Below are 17,279 nucleotides of genomic sequence, written 5' to 3'. Positions count from 1 at the left end.
ATAAATCATTTATGAATAGTATATGGGAACACTTCATTACACTTCATTACACAGTCTAATGGAGATATTAATTAGCCTTCATTGGATAATATGTAATATGATTATAAGCTAATGGAGTAGAGTCAATTGGGTTTAAACTATCGTACATTAAATGAACAAAGAGGCATTGAAATTAAATCAACTTAAAAGTATCACTGTCAAACCTGTAAAAACACTTAACAAACCTATATTCAAAACTACTCAAATATATTCACTGTGGTCAGAACTGTCCCATATTCACAATATAGTGGACACACATCCCCCAAACACCCCTACAGGGCTATAAAACACCCAGCAATTTAGGCTTGGAGATATGTTGGATGAGCAGGTGTCCACATACTTTTCGGCGTATAGAAATCTACACAGTGAGAACTGGAAGGCACACATATGCACTACTGTGGTGTTGGTATGCATAGTGCAGATTATTCCGTGCACTATACCAGTCCCAACATTCCCTGTAATATGTAGTGTGCACAAGCTTATGAGACAGTGCCTTCAAAGGCAGCATTTTGACATGTTGCTTCCTGTAACCAAATCACATATGAGATACATTTCAAAGACAGTATTAAGTCACAAAGTTGCAGAGCCCTATGTAATGAAAAGGTCATTGTTTTAGATTTAAAATCTAAAATAGGGAGCCTCTGCCATGGCTACTCTGGGCTCAGTACTGCAGAAACTCCATAATGTAACTTTTGGAGGAGGGTAAGTCACTATTTTTGTGGAGTCTGATGTGTGCTCCCTATGTCTGTGAGCATTTTATCCGGGTGCTCATATTTTCCAAAAACACATGTTGTTATGTGGATGGACTGTGTGTGAGTGACTGGATGAGTGTGAAATTGCACACAGGTGTGTGTGACTGCGTGAGTGTATGAAATTGTCCATAGATGTTAGAGTGTGAGTGACAGGATGAGTGTGAAATTGTTCATATATGTGAGTGTGTGAGTAAATGGGGGAGTGTGAAATTGTCCGTAGGTGTGAGTGTGTGAGTGACTGGATGAGTGTGAAATTGTTCACAAGTGTGAGTGTGTGAGTGACTGGGTGAGTGTGAAATTGTTCACAAGTGTGAGTGTGTGAGTGACTGGGTGAGTGTGAAATTGTTCACAAGTGTGAGTGTGTGAGTGACTGGGTGAGTGTGAAATTGTCCACAGGTGTGAGAGTGTGAGTGATTGGATGAGTGTGAAATAGTCCACAGGTGTGAGAGTGTGAGTGATTGGATGAGTGTGAAATAGTCCACAGGTGTGAGAGTGTGAGTGATTGGATGAGTGTGAAATAGTCCACAGGTGTGAGAGTGTGAGTGATTGGATGAGTGTGAAATAGTCCATAGGTGTGAGAGTGTGAGTGATTGGATGAGTGTGAAATTGTCCACAGGTGTGAGAGTATGAGTGTGATATTGTGCACAGGTGTGAGAGTGTGAGTGAATGGATGAGTGTGAAATTGTCCATAGGTGTGAGAGTGTGAGTGAATGGATGAGTGTGAAATTGCCCATAGGTGTGAGAGTGTGAGTGATTGGATGAGTGTGAAATTGTCCACAGGTGTGAGAGTGTGAGTGATTGGATGAGTGTGAAATTGTCCACAGGTGTGAGAGTGTGAGTGATTGGATGAGTGTGAAATTGTCCACAGGTGTGAGAGTGTGAGTGATTGGATGAGTGTGAAATTGTCCACAGGTGTGAGAGTGTGAGTGATTGGATGAGTGTGAAATTGTCCACAGGTGTGAGAGTGTGAGTGACTGGATGAGTGTGAAATTGTCCACAGGTGTGAGAGTGTGAGTGAATGAATGAGTGTGAAATTGCCCATAAGTGTGAGAGTGTGAGTGATTGGATGAGTGTGAAATTGTGCACAGGTGTGAGAGTGTGAGTGATAGGATGAGTGTGAAATTGTCCATAGGTGTGAGAGTGTGAGTGAATGGATGAGTGTGAAATTGCCCATACGTGTGAGAGTGTGAGTGACTGGGTGAGTATGAAATTGTCCACAGGTGTGAGAGTGTGAGTGATTGGATGAGTGTGAAATTGTCCACAGGTGTGAGAGTGTGAGTGATTGGATGAGTGTGAAATTGTCCACAGGTGTGAGAGTGTGAGTGAATGGATGAGTGTGAAATTGTTCATAGATGTGAGTGTGTGAGTAAATGGGGGAGTGTGAAATTGTCCGTAGGTGTTAGTGACTGGATGAGTGTGAAATTGTTCACAAGTGTGAGTGTGTGAGTGACTGGGTGAGTGTGAAATTGTTTACAAGTGTGAGTGTGTGAGTGACTGGGTGAGTGTGAAATTGTCCACAGGTGTGAGAGTGTGAGTGATTGGATGAGTGTGAAATAGTCCACAGGTGTGAGAGTGTGAGTGATTGGATGAGTGTGAAATTGTCCACAGGTGTGAGAGTGTAAGTGACTGGGTGAGTGTCTGTAATTGTATATATATATATATATATATATATGTCACACAGCTCCAGGGACATGGAGGTTGTGGGTTCAGGGAGAGCCAGTCATTCACAGGGCAACACACACACATTTACTCACACCTACCAACACTTTTTGATACCACCTACCAACATGTGTTTTTGGACCATGGGAGGAAATTGTCCTGTACCTGTTGTGCCGGGTGACTGCCTGTGAGGACTTTGATGTGTTCTCCCTGTGTCAATATGGGTTTCCTCCGGGGGCTCTGGTTTTCTCCCACAGTCCAAAAGCATGCATTGGTAGGTGGATTGGCGACTCAAAAGTGTCTGTAGGTGTGAGTGTGGGAGTGAATGTGTGTTTTGCCCTGTGAAGGACTGGCGTCCCCTCCAGGGTGTGTTCCTGCCTTGCCACCAATGATTCCAGGTAGACTCTGGACCCACCGCTACCCTGAACTGGATAAGCTGTTACAGGTAATGGAAAAAATAAATAAATAAACACACACACACACACACACACACACACACACACACACACACACATACAGGGGTTGTACAATGAAACTGAAACACCTGTCATTTTAGTGTGGGAGGTTTCATGGCTAAATTGGAGCAGCCTGGTGGCCAATCTTCATTAACTGCACATTGCAGCAGTAAGAGCAGAGTGTGAAGGTTCAATTAGCAGAGGGTAAGAGCACAGTTTTGCTCAAAATATTGCAATGCACACAACATTATGGGTGACATACCAGAGTTCAAAAGAGGACAAATTGTTGGTGTACATCTTGCTGGCGCATCTTGCTGGAGCCACGATATTCAGGGTAATGTCAGCATACCACCAAGAAGGACCAAACACATCCAACAGGATTAACTGTGGACGCAAGAGGAAGCTGTCTGAAAGGGATGTTCGGGTGCTGACCTGGATTGTATCCAAAAAACATAAAACCACGGCTGCCCAAATCACGGCGGAATTAAATGTGCACCTCAACTCTCCTGTTTCCACCAGAACTGTCCGTTGGGAGCTCCACAGGGTCAATATACACGGCCAGGCTGCTATAGCCAAACCTTTGTTCACTCATGCCAATGCCAAACATCGATTTCAATGGTGCAAGGAGCGCAAATCTTGGGCTGTGGACAATGTGAAACATGTATTGTTCTCTGATGAGTCCACCTTTACTGTTTTCCCCACATCCGGGAGAGTTACGGTGTGGAGAAGCCTCAAAGAGGCGTACCACCCAGACTGTTGCATGCCCAGAGTGAAGCATGGGGGTGGATCAGTGATGGTTTGGGCTGCCATATCATGGGATTCCCTTGACCCAATACTTGTGCTAGATGGGCGCGTCACTGCCAAGGACTACTGAAACATTCTGGAGGACCATGTGCATCCAGTGGTTCAAACATTGTGTCCTGAAGGCGGTGCCGTGTATCAGGATGACAATGCACCAATACACACAGCAAGACTGGTGAAAGATTGGTTTGATGAACATGAAAGTGAAGTTGAACATCTCCCATGGCCTGCACAGTCACAAGATCTAAATATTATTGAGCTACTTTGGGGTGTTTTGGAGGAGCGAGTCAGGAAACGTTTTCCTCCACCAGTATCACATAGTGACCTGGCCACTATCCTGCAAGAAGAATGACTTAAAATGAAATGTATATGTCATTCCCAAGACGGATTGACGCTGTATTGGCCGCAACAGGAGGCCCTACACCATACTAATAAATTATTGTGGTCTAAAACCAGGTGTTTCAGATCACAACTGTTACTAAATATGTTATGCAGATCGCACACAGGTTAATTCTGTGTCAGATGTGAAAATATTTTGAACATTTTTAAACAAGCAATGGTGAACTAAATATGGATATATTCATGGATGTGTCATAATATGTTACATTACATTACATTCTACACTCGTTACCCATCATGAAGTTAGTGTTTCAATGTTATTGTGATATTGTCTGTCTTCTCAGGGCACTAAGTCTCTGCATATCATGTCAATAATAGCCCTAAACGTTTGTACTATGTTTCCTGACTTAGACTAGCACTTGTTTCAGTTGCATCTAAATGATACTCACTCACAGGAATTTCAGAACACGAAATGCTATTTCTGACTTATTCATGTAGTAATACACGAGAGTGCTATAACGTACGATATTGGCACTGGTGTGCTGCGGTCGAAGGCACGAGGCAGCAGGCAATTTTATCACAGTTATTTATTGACGTTTATTATTAGGTTTTCATACAAAGAAGACAGAAAAAAACGATTTGTTTATCAACCTTCCGCGAGGAAAAATAGTTTCATTCAGTCACACGCGCCTTTTACAACGAACTCTGGATCTTTAACTTGTTCCGTTCAAGACTTTGAACCGAGTCGGACCGAGTTTACATCAGTTTTGATGGGAACCAAGGCTGCGTTATTGGTTGAAAAAGGCCAGCCACCATTTCTGTCTTGTAGGTGCTGGCGGTGTTACGTGTAATTGGCGGAGTGATACATGTCGCTGAACTAGATAAGTGATTACAGACTAACGAATGAGTGATTAATGTGGTGATACAGTGTGCTGGGATATGGAGGAAGTTTTGATCTATGAGTTAAACAGTCACGTAGGGCACTAAAACCTCTAGGGGACGCATATGTGTTGTAGGTTCATTCATTTGTTCATTTCTGGCCATCCCTAACTCAAGAGCAGCCAAATTGTTGCTCCAGAGCTGATCTGTGGATAAGTTTCACCTCCTAAACCTGCACTGTCTAAACAAATTAAGAGCTAAGGGTAAATGTAATTTGGCACACAGATCAGATGTATTTTTTATATTACACTACTAGTCAAGCAAGACTAACTGTGTCCTGCTTAGAACACAGTGCCCTCATCTGGCTTAGTCACACACTGCATATCAGTCTCAGTTCAAACTCTGACTGCTCCACTTACAACACTATTAAACATAAAGGATTCCAAAAAGGTATTTTATTTCATGTATGCCTTAAATGGTTGAAAAAAGAACCTTGAAATCGATGTTTCTCAGTGAAAAAAAAACCATGTACATACACAATTTCCTTAAAAATAAATAAACAAATAAATAAAAATTTGAGACAGGAGCAAAATAAGACTGAAAAGTATAATACCAGTTTAACAATGCAGTTTAACTGGTTAAAGGTGAGGACATCCAAATTCAACCAAAGAGGGACAGAAAGACTGGAAATGTGTTTTTTGTTCAGATGAGTCCACATTTCATATTGTTTTTGAGAAAGACAGACATCAGATTCTACATGCCAGAAATGAATATGTCCATACCATGGGCGATTCTCACAAGTGAAGGTACTATTGACACAGATGCTCATATTGGTATTTTGGATAGACATATGCTGCCATCAAGATGATGTATTTTCCCAGGAACTTCATAGTTATTTCAGTAAGACAATGCTGAGCAGCTCCAGTGCTGTATACAGCAATAATAGACAAAAACTGCAACAATTACTATCTTTAATTCCCAAAACATTAAAAGTAAAGTTAAAAGAAATGGTGATGTGACCCTGTGGTAAACATGCCACTGTCCTGGCTTTTTCTGAGTATGTTTCAGGCATGATTTTTTTTCCTGTTTGTTAAAAAAAATAAAATAAAATTATATAAGGCAGTGTTTCTAGACCCTGGTCCTGGAGGCACCCTGCCCTGCACACTTTAGTGGTTTCCTTACTTACTTTAACACCCACTGCACTTCTGAAAGGATTTATTCAATAACCAATTAGTTGAATCAGGTGTGTTCAGGGAGAAGGGACTGCAGTAAATATGCAGGGCAGAGTGCCTCCAGGACCAGGATTGAGAAACACTGCTATAGGGAAACAAAAAGAGCACAAGGAACACATTTGTTTGATAAAATAAATAAATAAACAAATAATAATTAAAAAAAAAGACTCTAAATGAATCAAGAGCCATTTAACAGCTTAACTTTTAAAAGGCTGAAGAAATTACGCTGAAAGTCATGCCCAGCCTCAGCTGTCTTTTCTTGACTGATGGTGATTAATGTGATTATGATTATCAGTGGTAATGAGTAAAAATGTATTTGAGAAGGCTCAGTGGACAGTAATCTTGATTATAATATTAAGGCTGAGTCTGGGATCCTAACAGTCAAAGATAAAAGGCAATCTTCTCCTCCGTTTGTTCCTCTAAACACTTCCAGAAAGAAACTAAGGAAAAAATTCACAAGAAGCTGCCCATGTCACCCATCATTAAACCTGCCACTGGATGTAACACAGAGGTAAACATGTCTCTGTCCCAATTTATTTGGAGTGTGCTGCAGGTATCAAATTCTATTTTGTGTGCATTTATCCACAATACAATCAGATCGGTCAGTGTGTTTTTGCCAGGTAAGTACATGTTTAAGAGAATTAACAAATTAGAGATTCTTGCTTTTATTGCATTTTACAAACAATAGATGGAAACAGGGTGTGTATGATTATGCAACAAAGTATGAACTTCCCAACTGTCCAACTCAACCCAATATTAAATTAAAGCTACAGAAACAAAGAACAAAACTTTTTCTCTCTCTCTCTCTCTCTAGGAAATATGAAGGCTGTGAATTTCTGTTGAGCACGTGAAAATATTTAAAATATTCCAGAGTTTGACGTGTTCAGGAAAAGGAGGGCTGAATGAATGTTGGAGAGACACAAATAGAATGTACATTTTTCATTACCTGTGATGGATGACTCATGAAAAAAGCATGATGTGTGAAATGGATTCATGCATTGATGCAAAAAAAAAAAAAAAAGACATTTGAACTATTTTAATAATTATACTTGAAGACAAACATATTTGTAGTGGGCAGGGACAGGCAAAGTGCTATAAATAGGGTTTACTCATTGGTTATGTAAATTATGAGTTTTATTTAATTTGAAAGGCACATATTGGTTTTTGTAAAGGACACTTTTTACTTGAGTTTAACATGTCCTTGATCTCAGAGTTAGGCATATATTTCTAAATATAACATCTGCAGGACACTCCAGTTGGAGAAACCTATTAAGTCTATGCATTGTGTGCTGAGCCTGCCTCTGCTTTGTATGGTGTACTGGGGCAGAATGTGAATGCCTTTCCAAAACTGTTGGACAGTAACATTTTATTCTTACATTGTACAGCTTTGAAATATAAGCCAGTGACAGAAACATTTGCAGATATCTATCTTACTCAGGCTATTAACATCTGTTACTGTAAATGCATTAGAATGTCAGAGAAGATCTGTAGTTTCAATCCCAAATGTTTTAAATACTCCTGTAACTCTTTTGGACATAATAACACGTTTAAAAAGATTAACAGATAACACTTAATGAAAAAACACATTCTTACCTCATTCCACCCTTCACCCTGATTCCACCCACTTATCATTGTTAGGACTCCAACAATCACATGATGCTGGAAAGCTGGGAGGCTGTAGACCAGCAGATGTTTTTTTGTTCTAAAACAGTCAGTGCTTCTTTTCTAACAAGATGTCATTAAACAGCTTAACACTCTTGGGGAAGGACACTAACTGCCCAGCTGTGTAATGTTGGCCACCATGCACTCACATTGACCAGCACCAGTGTGGAATACACCACTGCATTTCTATAAGGTACTCGATACTCTCATTAGTTGTGGGGTTGGTTGTAAGTAAGCTGTGTAATATTTGTTGGTTTTTGAGTGCTAGGTCGAATCAAACTTACACATCATTATTACACAAACACAGGCAGAAAAAGAGACCTGTTACTATGTGCAAAAATTATTTTATTTGTTATCTATTTCTATCGTGTGTGTGTGTGGTGTGTACAGGCTTTCTATAGTTTCTACATTTCTTAATACACATAAGTCTACAGAAAGAAGCATGAGTATTAAGCTAAGGATATTTGTAGGCAGCAATCTCCTGTAAGTGCTATTGGGGGGGAAGCACTGGGGATTTTCTCGTAGGTTCCCAGTACAAGCGCTGGGCGGATTTGTCTGAAAGAATTTTCCCTCTGAAATGACCTGAGGCTAAGAGGCATGTGATCTGAAGAAGCTGATGGCGAGGAGGTGGGTGTGGGAAAAGGGTTGAGAAGGAAAAAAATAAAAGCCTTGACAGGATTAACCCCAAATATTCAGCGAACCATCACGGGCAGCAGAGGCTCTGGATTCTGCTGAGATGAGGCTGCTGGGTCTGATCTGTGTTTTCATTCAGTTTCTGGGGCCATCACACCAGCAGTTCCCTCGACAATGTGCTACGAGGGAGGTCTTGGCATCCAAGGAATGCTGTCCTGTATGGGAAGGGGACGGGTCAGCGTGTGGAGCCCGGTCAGGACGAGGAGTGTGCCAAGACGTGGTGATTTCTGAGGAGCCTAATGGTCCCCAGTACCCATTCGAAGATCTGGATGATAGAGAGAAATGGCCACTGGTGTTCTACAACCGCACGTGCCGCTGCCTCCAGAACTACATGGGCTACAACTGTGGAGACTGCAGCTTTGGATATTTTGGCCCAAACTGCGCAGAAAGGCGGGAATCTGTTCGACGGGAAGTTTTCCAGTTGTCCACTGTGGAGAAGCAGAAGTTAATCTCTTACCTCAATCTGGCTAAGAACACCATCAGCCAAGACTATGTGATCGCTACTGGCACCTACAGTGAAATGAACAACGGCACTGACCCCCTGTTCTCTAACGCCACTGTCTATGACATCTTCGTCTGGATGCACTACTACGTCTCTCGCCACGCCATTCTCGGGGGTGCCAACAATATCTGGAGGGAGGTGGACTTTGGCCACTGGGCCCCAGCTTTCCTGCCCTGGCACCGGGTTTTCCTACTGCGCTGGGAGCATGAGATCAGAAAACTGACCGGAGACTTTACCTTTACCATTCCCTACTGGGACTGGAGAGACGCACAGGATTGTGAAGTGTGCACCGACGATCTTGTGGGGGGCCGAAGCCCCCTCAACCCCAATCTCATCAGCCCCTCGTCTGTCTTCTCCTCCTGGAAGGTGATTGAGAAAATATACAATGCTATTAATAATGAATATCCAAAATATAGCTTTAAAGGAGTTTTTAAATCTTTAATGCAAGCGTATTAGATGTCTTTTTAGAGCATTTCTATCTGTACAATCATCAAGAACATTTCGTACAGTGTAAAGAGCAGCAGGTGTGCACTAAACATGTAGGAAAATGAGACAAAACGTGTGCATATATCTTTAAAAGGCAGTTGTTGTTGGTTTTCTACATGGAAAAAAGCACATATCAACACCCTGGATATTTTAATATAAACTAACTGTTTATTTTGGTTATTTTAAAGGACAGAGGGGGAACTAAATGAAACTTAAAAAATGGACTATGCAGGAGTTAGGATTCAAGTCATATATTTGTAGTATAGGTAATAATGTTTTGTCCAGTATTTTAAATTGTGTTACAGTTTGCAGAACAATGGTCGAATATAAAAAGAGGATGTTTTCAAATATTTGTACTTAGAAAATCAGCAGAACATGCTATGAGCAGGGTGTCCTAACATTTAAATATTAATGTTCATCCGAGTCCTAAAGTCTCATAAACCTGAAACCGAACTGAAGATTCAAAAGAAAAAAACATGATGTGTCTTAACTTAAAGGTGATTCACCAATTCATGGATCTTTTCTACAACTGTTAAACATCCTATGGTTTTGATAAAAGTGCAAGAAAAGTTTTGGTGGTGTGCTGCGTTAGAAAAATTAGCTTTGCGTCCATTAGGAACATTTAATAGTGGTAACTGTGATATAATCTTTACATTTTGTGAATGTTTTCAAACCTTTAAAGTGTTCGTCACACTCATTAATTTCAAACATGGTACTTTAAGGAGAAGTGGACTTTCTACAATATCTCACATATATACTGGCTGCTTCAGTTTTAAGACTGTATTGGAAGGTTGTTTGGTGTGATGTCAAGAACCTAATTATGGCATAAAAAAAAAACATTTATGAAATTGAGATGTGTAAATGCAATTAACATTTAAGAGTGTCCATATAAGTGAAAGGGTCCATTCCAATTGGTCCCAGGAACCACTGAAGCTGCACAACTCCCATCCACTAATAAGTGTCTGCAGGGCTGCATAATTTTTCCACATAAAATAGAATCCTGGGGGAAAAAACACAAAAAAACCACAAAACGTCTGCCAGCTAGAGTTTATCAGATTGCCACTTGAATTCTGCAGTCTTACAGAATAAGCAAATATAGTGAATATCACTGTATTCTGACATATGTAACAGTTATATTTACATAAAAAATACAGCAGAAATTAAGGTCATGTAACAATCAATGTAACAAAGTTCCTGGGACCAATTGGTATGGATCCTTTCACTTATGTGGAAGCTCTTGAATGTTAATTGGGTTTAAACATACATTTATTTTAATGGACATATATATCCATCCATTATCTGTAACCGCTTATCCAATTTAGGGTCACGGGGGCGTCCAGAGCCTACCTGGAATCATTGGGCGCAAGGCGGGAATACACCCTGGAGGGGACGCCAGTCCTTCACAGGGCAACACAGACACACACACACACATTCACTCACACACTCACACCTACGGACACTTTCGAGTCTGGACATATATATTTGAGATTTATTTTAATTTACCGTATTAGTTTTGAGAAAATATAAAACATAAATAGAAAATAGAAAATAGACAAAGGCAGTGTTAGAAGTCTTGCTGAATCACATGTATATTTGTCTGTCTAACTGGTGTTCTTGCCTAAGCTTTGAATTGGGTTGAGGTCAGCCGTTTAATCCCCTACATTTTCCCACCAGCTTGTAGATGTTGATATTTGAAAACCTACTGATATTAGGCCGTGGATTATGTTAATCGTATAGGTTGTCTTCAATGCTGCATACAATACGAAATGTAATTGTGCTTTTCACAGGTGATTTGCTCCAGAGCTCCAGAGTACAGTTTGAGGGGTGTGTTGTGCGATGGCAGAGAAGAAGGACCTATACTGCGTAACCCTGGTAACCATGACCGGAACCTGGTGGAAAGGCTACCCACATCTGCTGAAGTGGAATTTACTCTCAGCCTGTCTCAGTACGACACTGGACCAATGGATATCACAGCTAACATGAGCTTCAGGAACACACTGGAGGGTAAACACAAAAAGAAGAAAAATAATAATTAAAATGACTGCAATTTCAATAACCGAACTTTTTGGATATTTTCTTTTCTCCCTAATGACAGTTACATTTTCCTTTCAGACCCACAGCACTGAATGAATGTTAATCAGTAAGAGTGGAGGTTCTGTTATAAGTTCTGTTTATGGCAACAATGTTGGTGGTCTGGCAGGTCTTGTACAGTTGTTATGCGTACTCCCCCCACTTTATTTTTCTTTGACAATCCCCTTCCATGAAATATCATCAGAAATATGAAGTATGGATAATGGATGTTAAAGGAATGTAATGTGGCCTCTGGCTCTTACACAGCATTACATCTACACATTGCACATAATACCATTTCAACATTCCAAACATACCATACATGCAGCTTAGTCGTTTTCACGTCTGTACAGAAGTATGCAAAGGTAAATTAACAGCCGTAACTAAAGTGTAACTATAGTATGTAAATATTATGCAAGTGTGGTGTAGTATGATATAATCCACAGCAAAATTGTCTATAAAGGTGTGCTGCATTACATTCATTTTAAATAATTACATTTCTTGAGTAAATACTTTAAAATGTATTATTTTTTTCTTTACTACGCAAAGTTTGAGTAAAGTAATCCACACTCTTCTTATAACTCCTTCTTGATTGTGCAGGTTTTGGAGACCCTCGTACTGGTCTGGGAAACAGTCGTAAGCTGGGGATGCATGCAGCGATGCACGTCTTCCTGAATGGATCCATGACATCGGTACAGGGTTCAGCTAATGACCCCATCTTTATCCTCCATCATGCCTTTGTAGACAGGTAAATATCAGCCAGGAGGTGTATAGATCGCCCAGACAAGGGCCAGATACATACTTCCAATTATTTGCATTTCCATGAGCTTACAGGAGCCCTTCAAAAAATGGGTATATAAGGCTGTAAGGAGTCCACCATCGGTTTTGTTAAATCTGCTTCAAGCTAATCTAATGAAGGTGGCAGGTGTTTATATAGATGTTGTTGAACATTGTTAAAATGCAGTTCAGTGTGTTAAGTATTTCCCATTTAGATTTTGCAACTGAGAGTGGTATTATTGTGTTATCCTGAACAGTTAATTAATTATGTTAATTCATTTTACTGAATTCTTAAAACTTTAATGACTTACTAAACTGTAAGTGAATGTCACAATTAATAATTAAGTCATGGTAAGAAACAAGAACTAGAAATAATAGCAGTTTTTAGGATTTTATAAAATCCTAAAATATTGTTTGTTTTTGTCTCTATCATTAATTAATGATTAATTGTGACTTTACTTGATCGTTTAGTAATGCTTATTACTGTGTTAATTGTTAATACTGTCTTAAGTACCTTTAATTAATGTACCATTATTTGTGCGAATGGCGTCTGGATTAACTGCAATCTGATATTCCTCGCTCACAATAGATTCTAACGGCGTGAGTGTTTTTCTGTACATGCCCAGTTCCCTTTTCGCGTGCATAAAGGAAAGTCTTTGCTGGTGGTGTCATTTTCTTGCGCGCCAGAGGGTAAAAAAAAAATAAAAAACACGTCGCGAGGGAACATACTCAGACATGTGATATTTGATCTGGATCTGACACGACAGATGAGGGCCTGTTTAAAATGCGTGAGGAATAGCAAATGTGGCGTGAGATTGCAAGATTAGAGCTCACTGCGTGAGTCTTACGGACAATGCGTGAGTGTTAGTATCCCTGGTGCCGGAACTGTTCCACAAAGGGGTGCTATTCAGTAACTTGCTTCAAAGACACTATAGGCCTGTTTTAATGGCTGCCTGAAGCGTTTCAGTCCTGGGGTTAAGTGACGTCAAAAACATGTAGACCTATAGGGCAAAACATCAAAGATATGCCTGGCCCAAACATACATTTTTAGTGGGCTAATGTGTTCGTCTACAGTTGCTCGATTCTGATCATAAGCATAAAGGAATATTCAATTAATAAACTAATTTATTCATATTCACATGTTAATATCTCTCCCTCATGTTGGTCAGTCAGCAGTAAACAAAACTCTCTATTCTGACTGACCTTAATTTGAGCTTATTTATTCATTAATTTAAGTTCATTCATTTTGTCAATGCCAGTTACACCCAGTGGCAGGATCTCTTCCAGTTATACAATGCCACCAAGCTGGGAAGGTAAAGACTAAGACACTGAAAATATCTCAATTTAAGTTATTTGGAGCTTAATTATCCTGGAGAAGAACACTGACTTATCTGTTCTGTAATGGTAAATACTAAAGACCTTAGGCCATTAGCTAGCAGCATGTTACTTGATGGGGGCAATCCCACCCACTCAGTGAGATAGATATTATTTATGTGGCAGAGCTATATGGCAAAATCACTGAAAAAATACACTAAATAAAAGAAAACCACTTCCTCAAAATAGGCTGGTGAGATCCCCAGTTGAGCCCTTGTGTGTACGTGCAGAGAAACATGTACCAGGCCTCCTCACAAACAAAGACATTATTCAGCACCAGATATGAGTGCCCTTGAAACACAGATAAGGAATTAATAATAAAAAAAAGTAATAAAAAAATGTTAGCTTTTATCCTTTTATCCCAGCCAGAGTGTGTCATGTCTTAGAATGATGTCACACTTGGACTTAATGGTGTCTACATGACAATATGTTTGCTGAGGAAATGTATGGACATAATGGGATCTTACTAAGCAAATAGAATGCAGTAAAAGGAGGGGTGATTGTCTTTTCACCCCCAAAAATGATATAAATGTTTGAGGTCTCTGTGCATCATTTTGTATTCCTCTGGAGCAACCCTGGTTAGCATCTTAGCCCTTGAAGGGGGTGTGGCAAGGCAAATGAGTTACGCTGGTTTGAGCACTGCTAGCAAAAGGTGGACACGTTTGTGAGAGTCAAACATGCAGCAGATGATGAGTTTTCTCAAGGCACAAATTCCAAAGGGAAAACAAGAAAATATGATGAGGCATATCTCAAAGCAAGGGCGGCACGGTGGCGCAGCAGGTAGTGTCGCAGTCACACATCTCCAGGGACATGAAGATTGTGGGTTCGATTCACGCTCCGGGTGACTGTCTGTGAGGAGTTGGTGTGTTCTCCCTGTGTCTGCATGGGTTTCCTCCCACAGTCCAAAAACACACGTTGGTAGGTGGATTGGAGACTCAAAAGTGACCGTAGGTGTGAGTGAATGTGTGTCTGTGTTGCCCTGTGAAGGACTGGCGCCCCCTCCAGGGTGTATTCCTGCCTTGCGCCCAATGATTCCAGGTAGGCTCTGGACCCACCACGACCCTGGATTGGATAAGGGGTTACAGATAATGAGTGAATGAATATCATAAAGCAAGCTCATACCAGTCAATGAGGGGATTAAATGTGTCATTTTTTGCAGAGCAAATGTGCCATTTTTAGGCTTTTTCTCTCAGGAAGCTCTTTTGTCATTTTTATTTTCATGAAGTCACCATGTGACATAGTTTCAGGAGCTAGACCACGCCCCAATTACCTCTCCACAGCTCCGTTTATACCCCTTTACTCTAACTCCATACCTCGAACTCCAGCCCAAACCTTCTGAGCTTGCCCCCCTCTCAGACGCTTCTCAGGAGGTGGTCTACACTAGTAAATTTTGCTTTGACGTAATTAGAAGTAAATATTTTTAACAATGACTGTTAAACATAATCACTTTATTTATACTATCAACTCCCAGGAATAGTTTACTCAAAAACTTTACTCTACTGACTCAAATGGGCCCTCTGGGTGCTTGGGGCCATGAGCCGAAAGAAACAGCCTTGATACGAAAAAAATGTAAAAATGAGCTTAAATCCATGATACAATTTTGATGAAATGAAACTACTTTTCCTTTTTCCTCAGTATCTATGAACAGTGGTTGAGGAGGCACCAGCCAGAAAAGTCCCACTACCCCACGTCCAACGCTCCAATCGGACATAACAGTGAATATTACATGGCTCCATTCCTTCCTTTGTACAAGAATGGAGATTACTTCCTCACCAGTAAAGAAATGGGCTATGAGTACTCCTACCTGCAGGATCCTGGTGAGTACACCATTTACTATTTTTCAATTTGTGTCTCAGTGTGTGTCGTGCCTCATTCAAACCCAGTTCATTTCATTGTGAACAACGTGGGCTACACTGTTCCACTCCTCTTCAGCAGATTGCCCAGGGGCTTTACACCCTTTCAGCCAACAATTTGCATCGACCATGGTCACCATAGTCTCATGTGGCTGCTCTATTCCATAGGCAATTTTCTAGGGAGATTATTCAATCTGAACAGCTCTGTTGGCAATGATTGCACCTTAAAGGGGCTCACAGAGTTCAGAAAGATGTGGAAATATAGTGCAGCAAGGCATTAGTCCCTTTATTCACTGTATCACAGAAGCTCAAATAGTTTTATGTTGTTCCCAGTCATTTCAAGTTTCTCTGTGTCCATCTGCAGGCCAGCGGTTTGTGGACAATGTGGCATCATATCTGGAGGAGGCGAGAGAACTCTGGCCATGGCTCCTGGGGGCCGCTGTGCTGGGGGCTCTTTGCGCCGGAGCTGTGGTTATGGGCCTCATTACGGTGTTAAAGTCCATAAGGCGGCGCAGGAGAAGATGCCAGAATTCTGAGAAGCAGCCCCTTATCATCAGCACTGACACCGAGGGGTCCTCCTCCTCTTACAGAACCATGAGGCCGTGAGCTACTACGATGATTGGACACCATGATCAAATTATGTTTTGTTGATTTTACATGAGAAAATAAGAACACCTGTCCAAAACAGACAACACATTTTTTGTATTAAAGGTACACTATATATTTTTTTATTATTTTCAAACAATTACAAATTAACTGTAAAAATATGATTAAAAATGACAGTTTTAGCAATGGCATCCTCATCACTGTAAGTGCATTCTGTGTCTGAAAAAAGCTGGAAAACTGTGCTCTGTGATTGACAGGCTGATATCTTGTTGTGATTGTCTGCTTGGCTGCTGGAGGGTTACCTTAGCCCCTTTCACACATGCACAGTAACACAGAAATATTCTAGAGTTTACCTGGAGGAACTATATGTGTGAACGCAAACATCCACAACATTCGGCCCAGGTTTTACATGGACTTTATCCTCTAATTGGAGGATAGTTCATGTATAAACACAGACACTAATGATCAGGAGTATTTCCTGCATGAGCTACACAGGCGATGCTCCATGCCTTAAGCATGCAGAGCATTTCTCTGCAGCAAAAATGTGTCTTTCACATCGTTGGGTGTTTCTCCAGGGTTTATATGTGAAAGTCCTCTTGACTGAGGCAGTAGTGGTGTGAGCTAGTGTCCAGTGGTTTGGTAGGTGATGTGCAATAACACATACAGCCTCTCCAGTGAAATCACCTAGTGCACCTTTAATATAAAGCATACAGTGTGGCCTATGCAAAACATATGGCACATTTCAAATTTTATTTTTTGTTTATTTTCAGCATGTTAAACTCATTTAATAGATAGAATTTGGGCAGATAAATGCTATCTTTCCATTTGTCCAGAAGATTATGTGTTTATTTTTTACTCATAAAAGCATATGATTTTATCAGAGGTGTCCGAAGGTTTAACTACAACAGTCCATACCCAAAGTGATGTAATTCTTAATGTGGTTGCTAGGGGGCATACCAACAATGATGTAATCATGTAGCAAAGTGTACACTAGATGGCAGCAGACGCTATACAGGTTTATACGCAACAGACACAGGCCCTGTGCTTCCACCATCCACCATGTTTTTCTTGCACGCTCCTGCATTTCAGCTGATGACCAA

General features: G+C 40.7%; 1 protein-coding gene across 1 annotated transcript; it reads left to right on the top strand.

Moving 5' to 3' along the window:
* Positions 1 to 8,554: 8,554 nt before the first annotated feature.
* LOC136674724 (tyrosinase-like) lies at positions 8,555 to 16,260 on the top strand. The gene is made up of 5 exons (XM_066650890.1): positions 8,555 to 9,379; positions 11,287 to 11,503; positions 12,170 to 12,317; positions 15,356 to 15,537; positions 15,938 to 16,260. The coding sequence occupies exons 1-5, from the start codon at positions 8,555 to 8,557 to the stop codon at positions 16,177 to 16,179; spliced, it is 1,614 nt and encodes a 537-aa protein (XP_066506987.1). The 3' UTR covers positions 16,180 to 16,260.
* The last annotated feature ends 1,019 nt before the right edge of the window (positions 16,261 to 17,279 follow it).

The sequence above is a fragment of the Hoplias malabaricus genome, chromosome 18 (assembly GCF_029633855.1).
Source record: "Hoplias malabaricus isolate fHopMal1 chromosome 18, fHopMal1.hap1, whole genome shotgun sequence".
NCBI lineage: Eukaryota > Metazoa > Chordata > Actinopteri > Characiformes > Erythrinidae > Hoplias > Hoplias malabaricus.
The sequence above is the reverse complement of the archived record's forward strand: the minus strand, read 5'-3'. Positions and strand labels throughout refer to the sequence as shown.

Bases quoted from the DNA above. Each gene is read 5' to 3' on its own strand.
- LOC136674724 (XM_066650890.1), top strand. From the start codon at position 8,555: ATGAGGCTGCTGGGTCTGATCTGTGTTTTCATTCAGTTTCTGGGGCCA. The intron at 11,504-12,169 runs GTAAACACAAAA...TTGATTGTGCAG, and splicing joins CTTCAGGAACACACTGGAGG to GTTTTGGAGACCCTCGTACT. The intron at 15,538-15,937 runs GTGAGTACACCA...GTCCATCTGCAG, and splicing joins CTCCTACCTGCAGGATCCTG to GCCAGCGGTTTGTGGACAAT.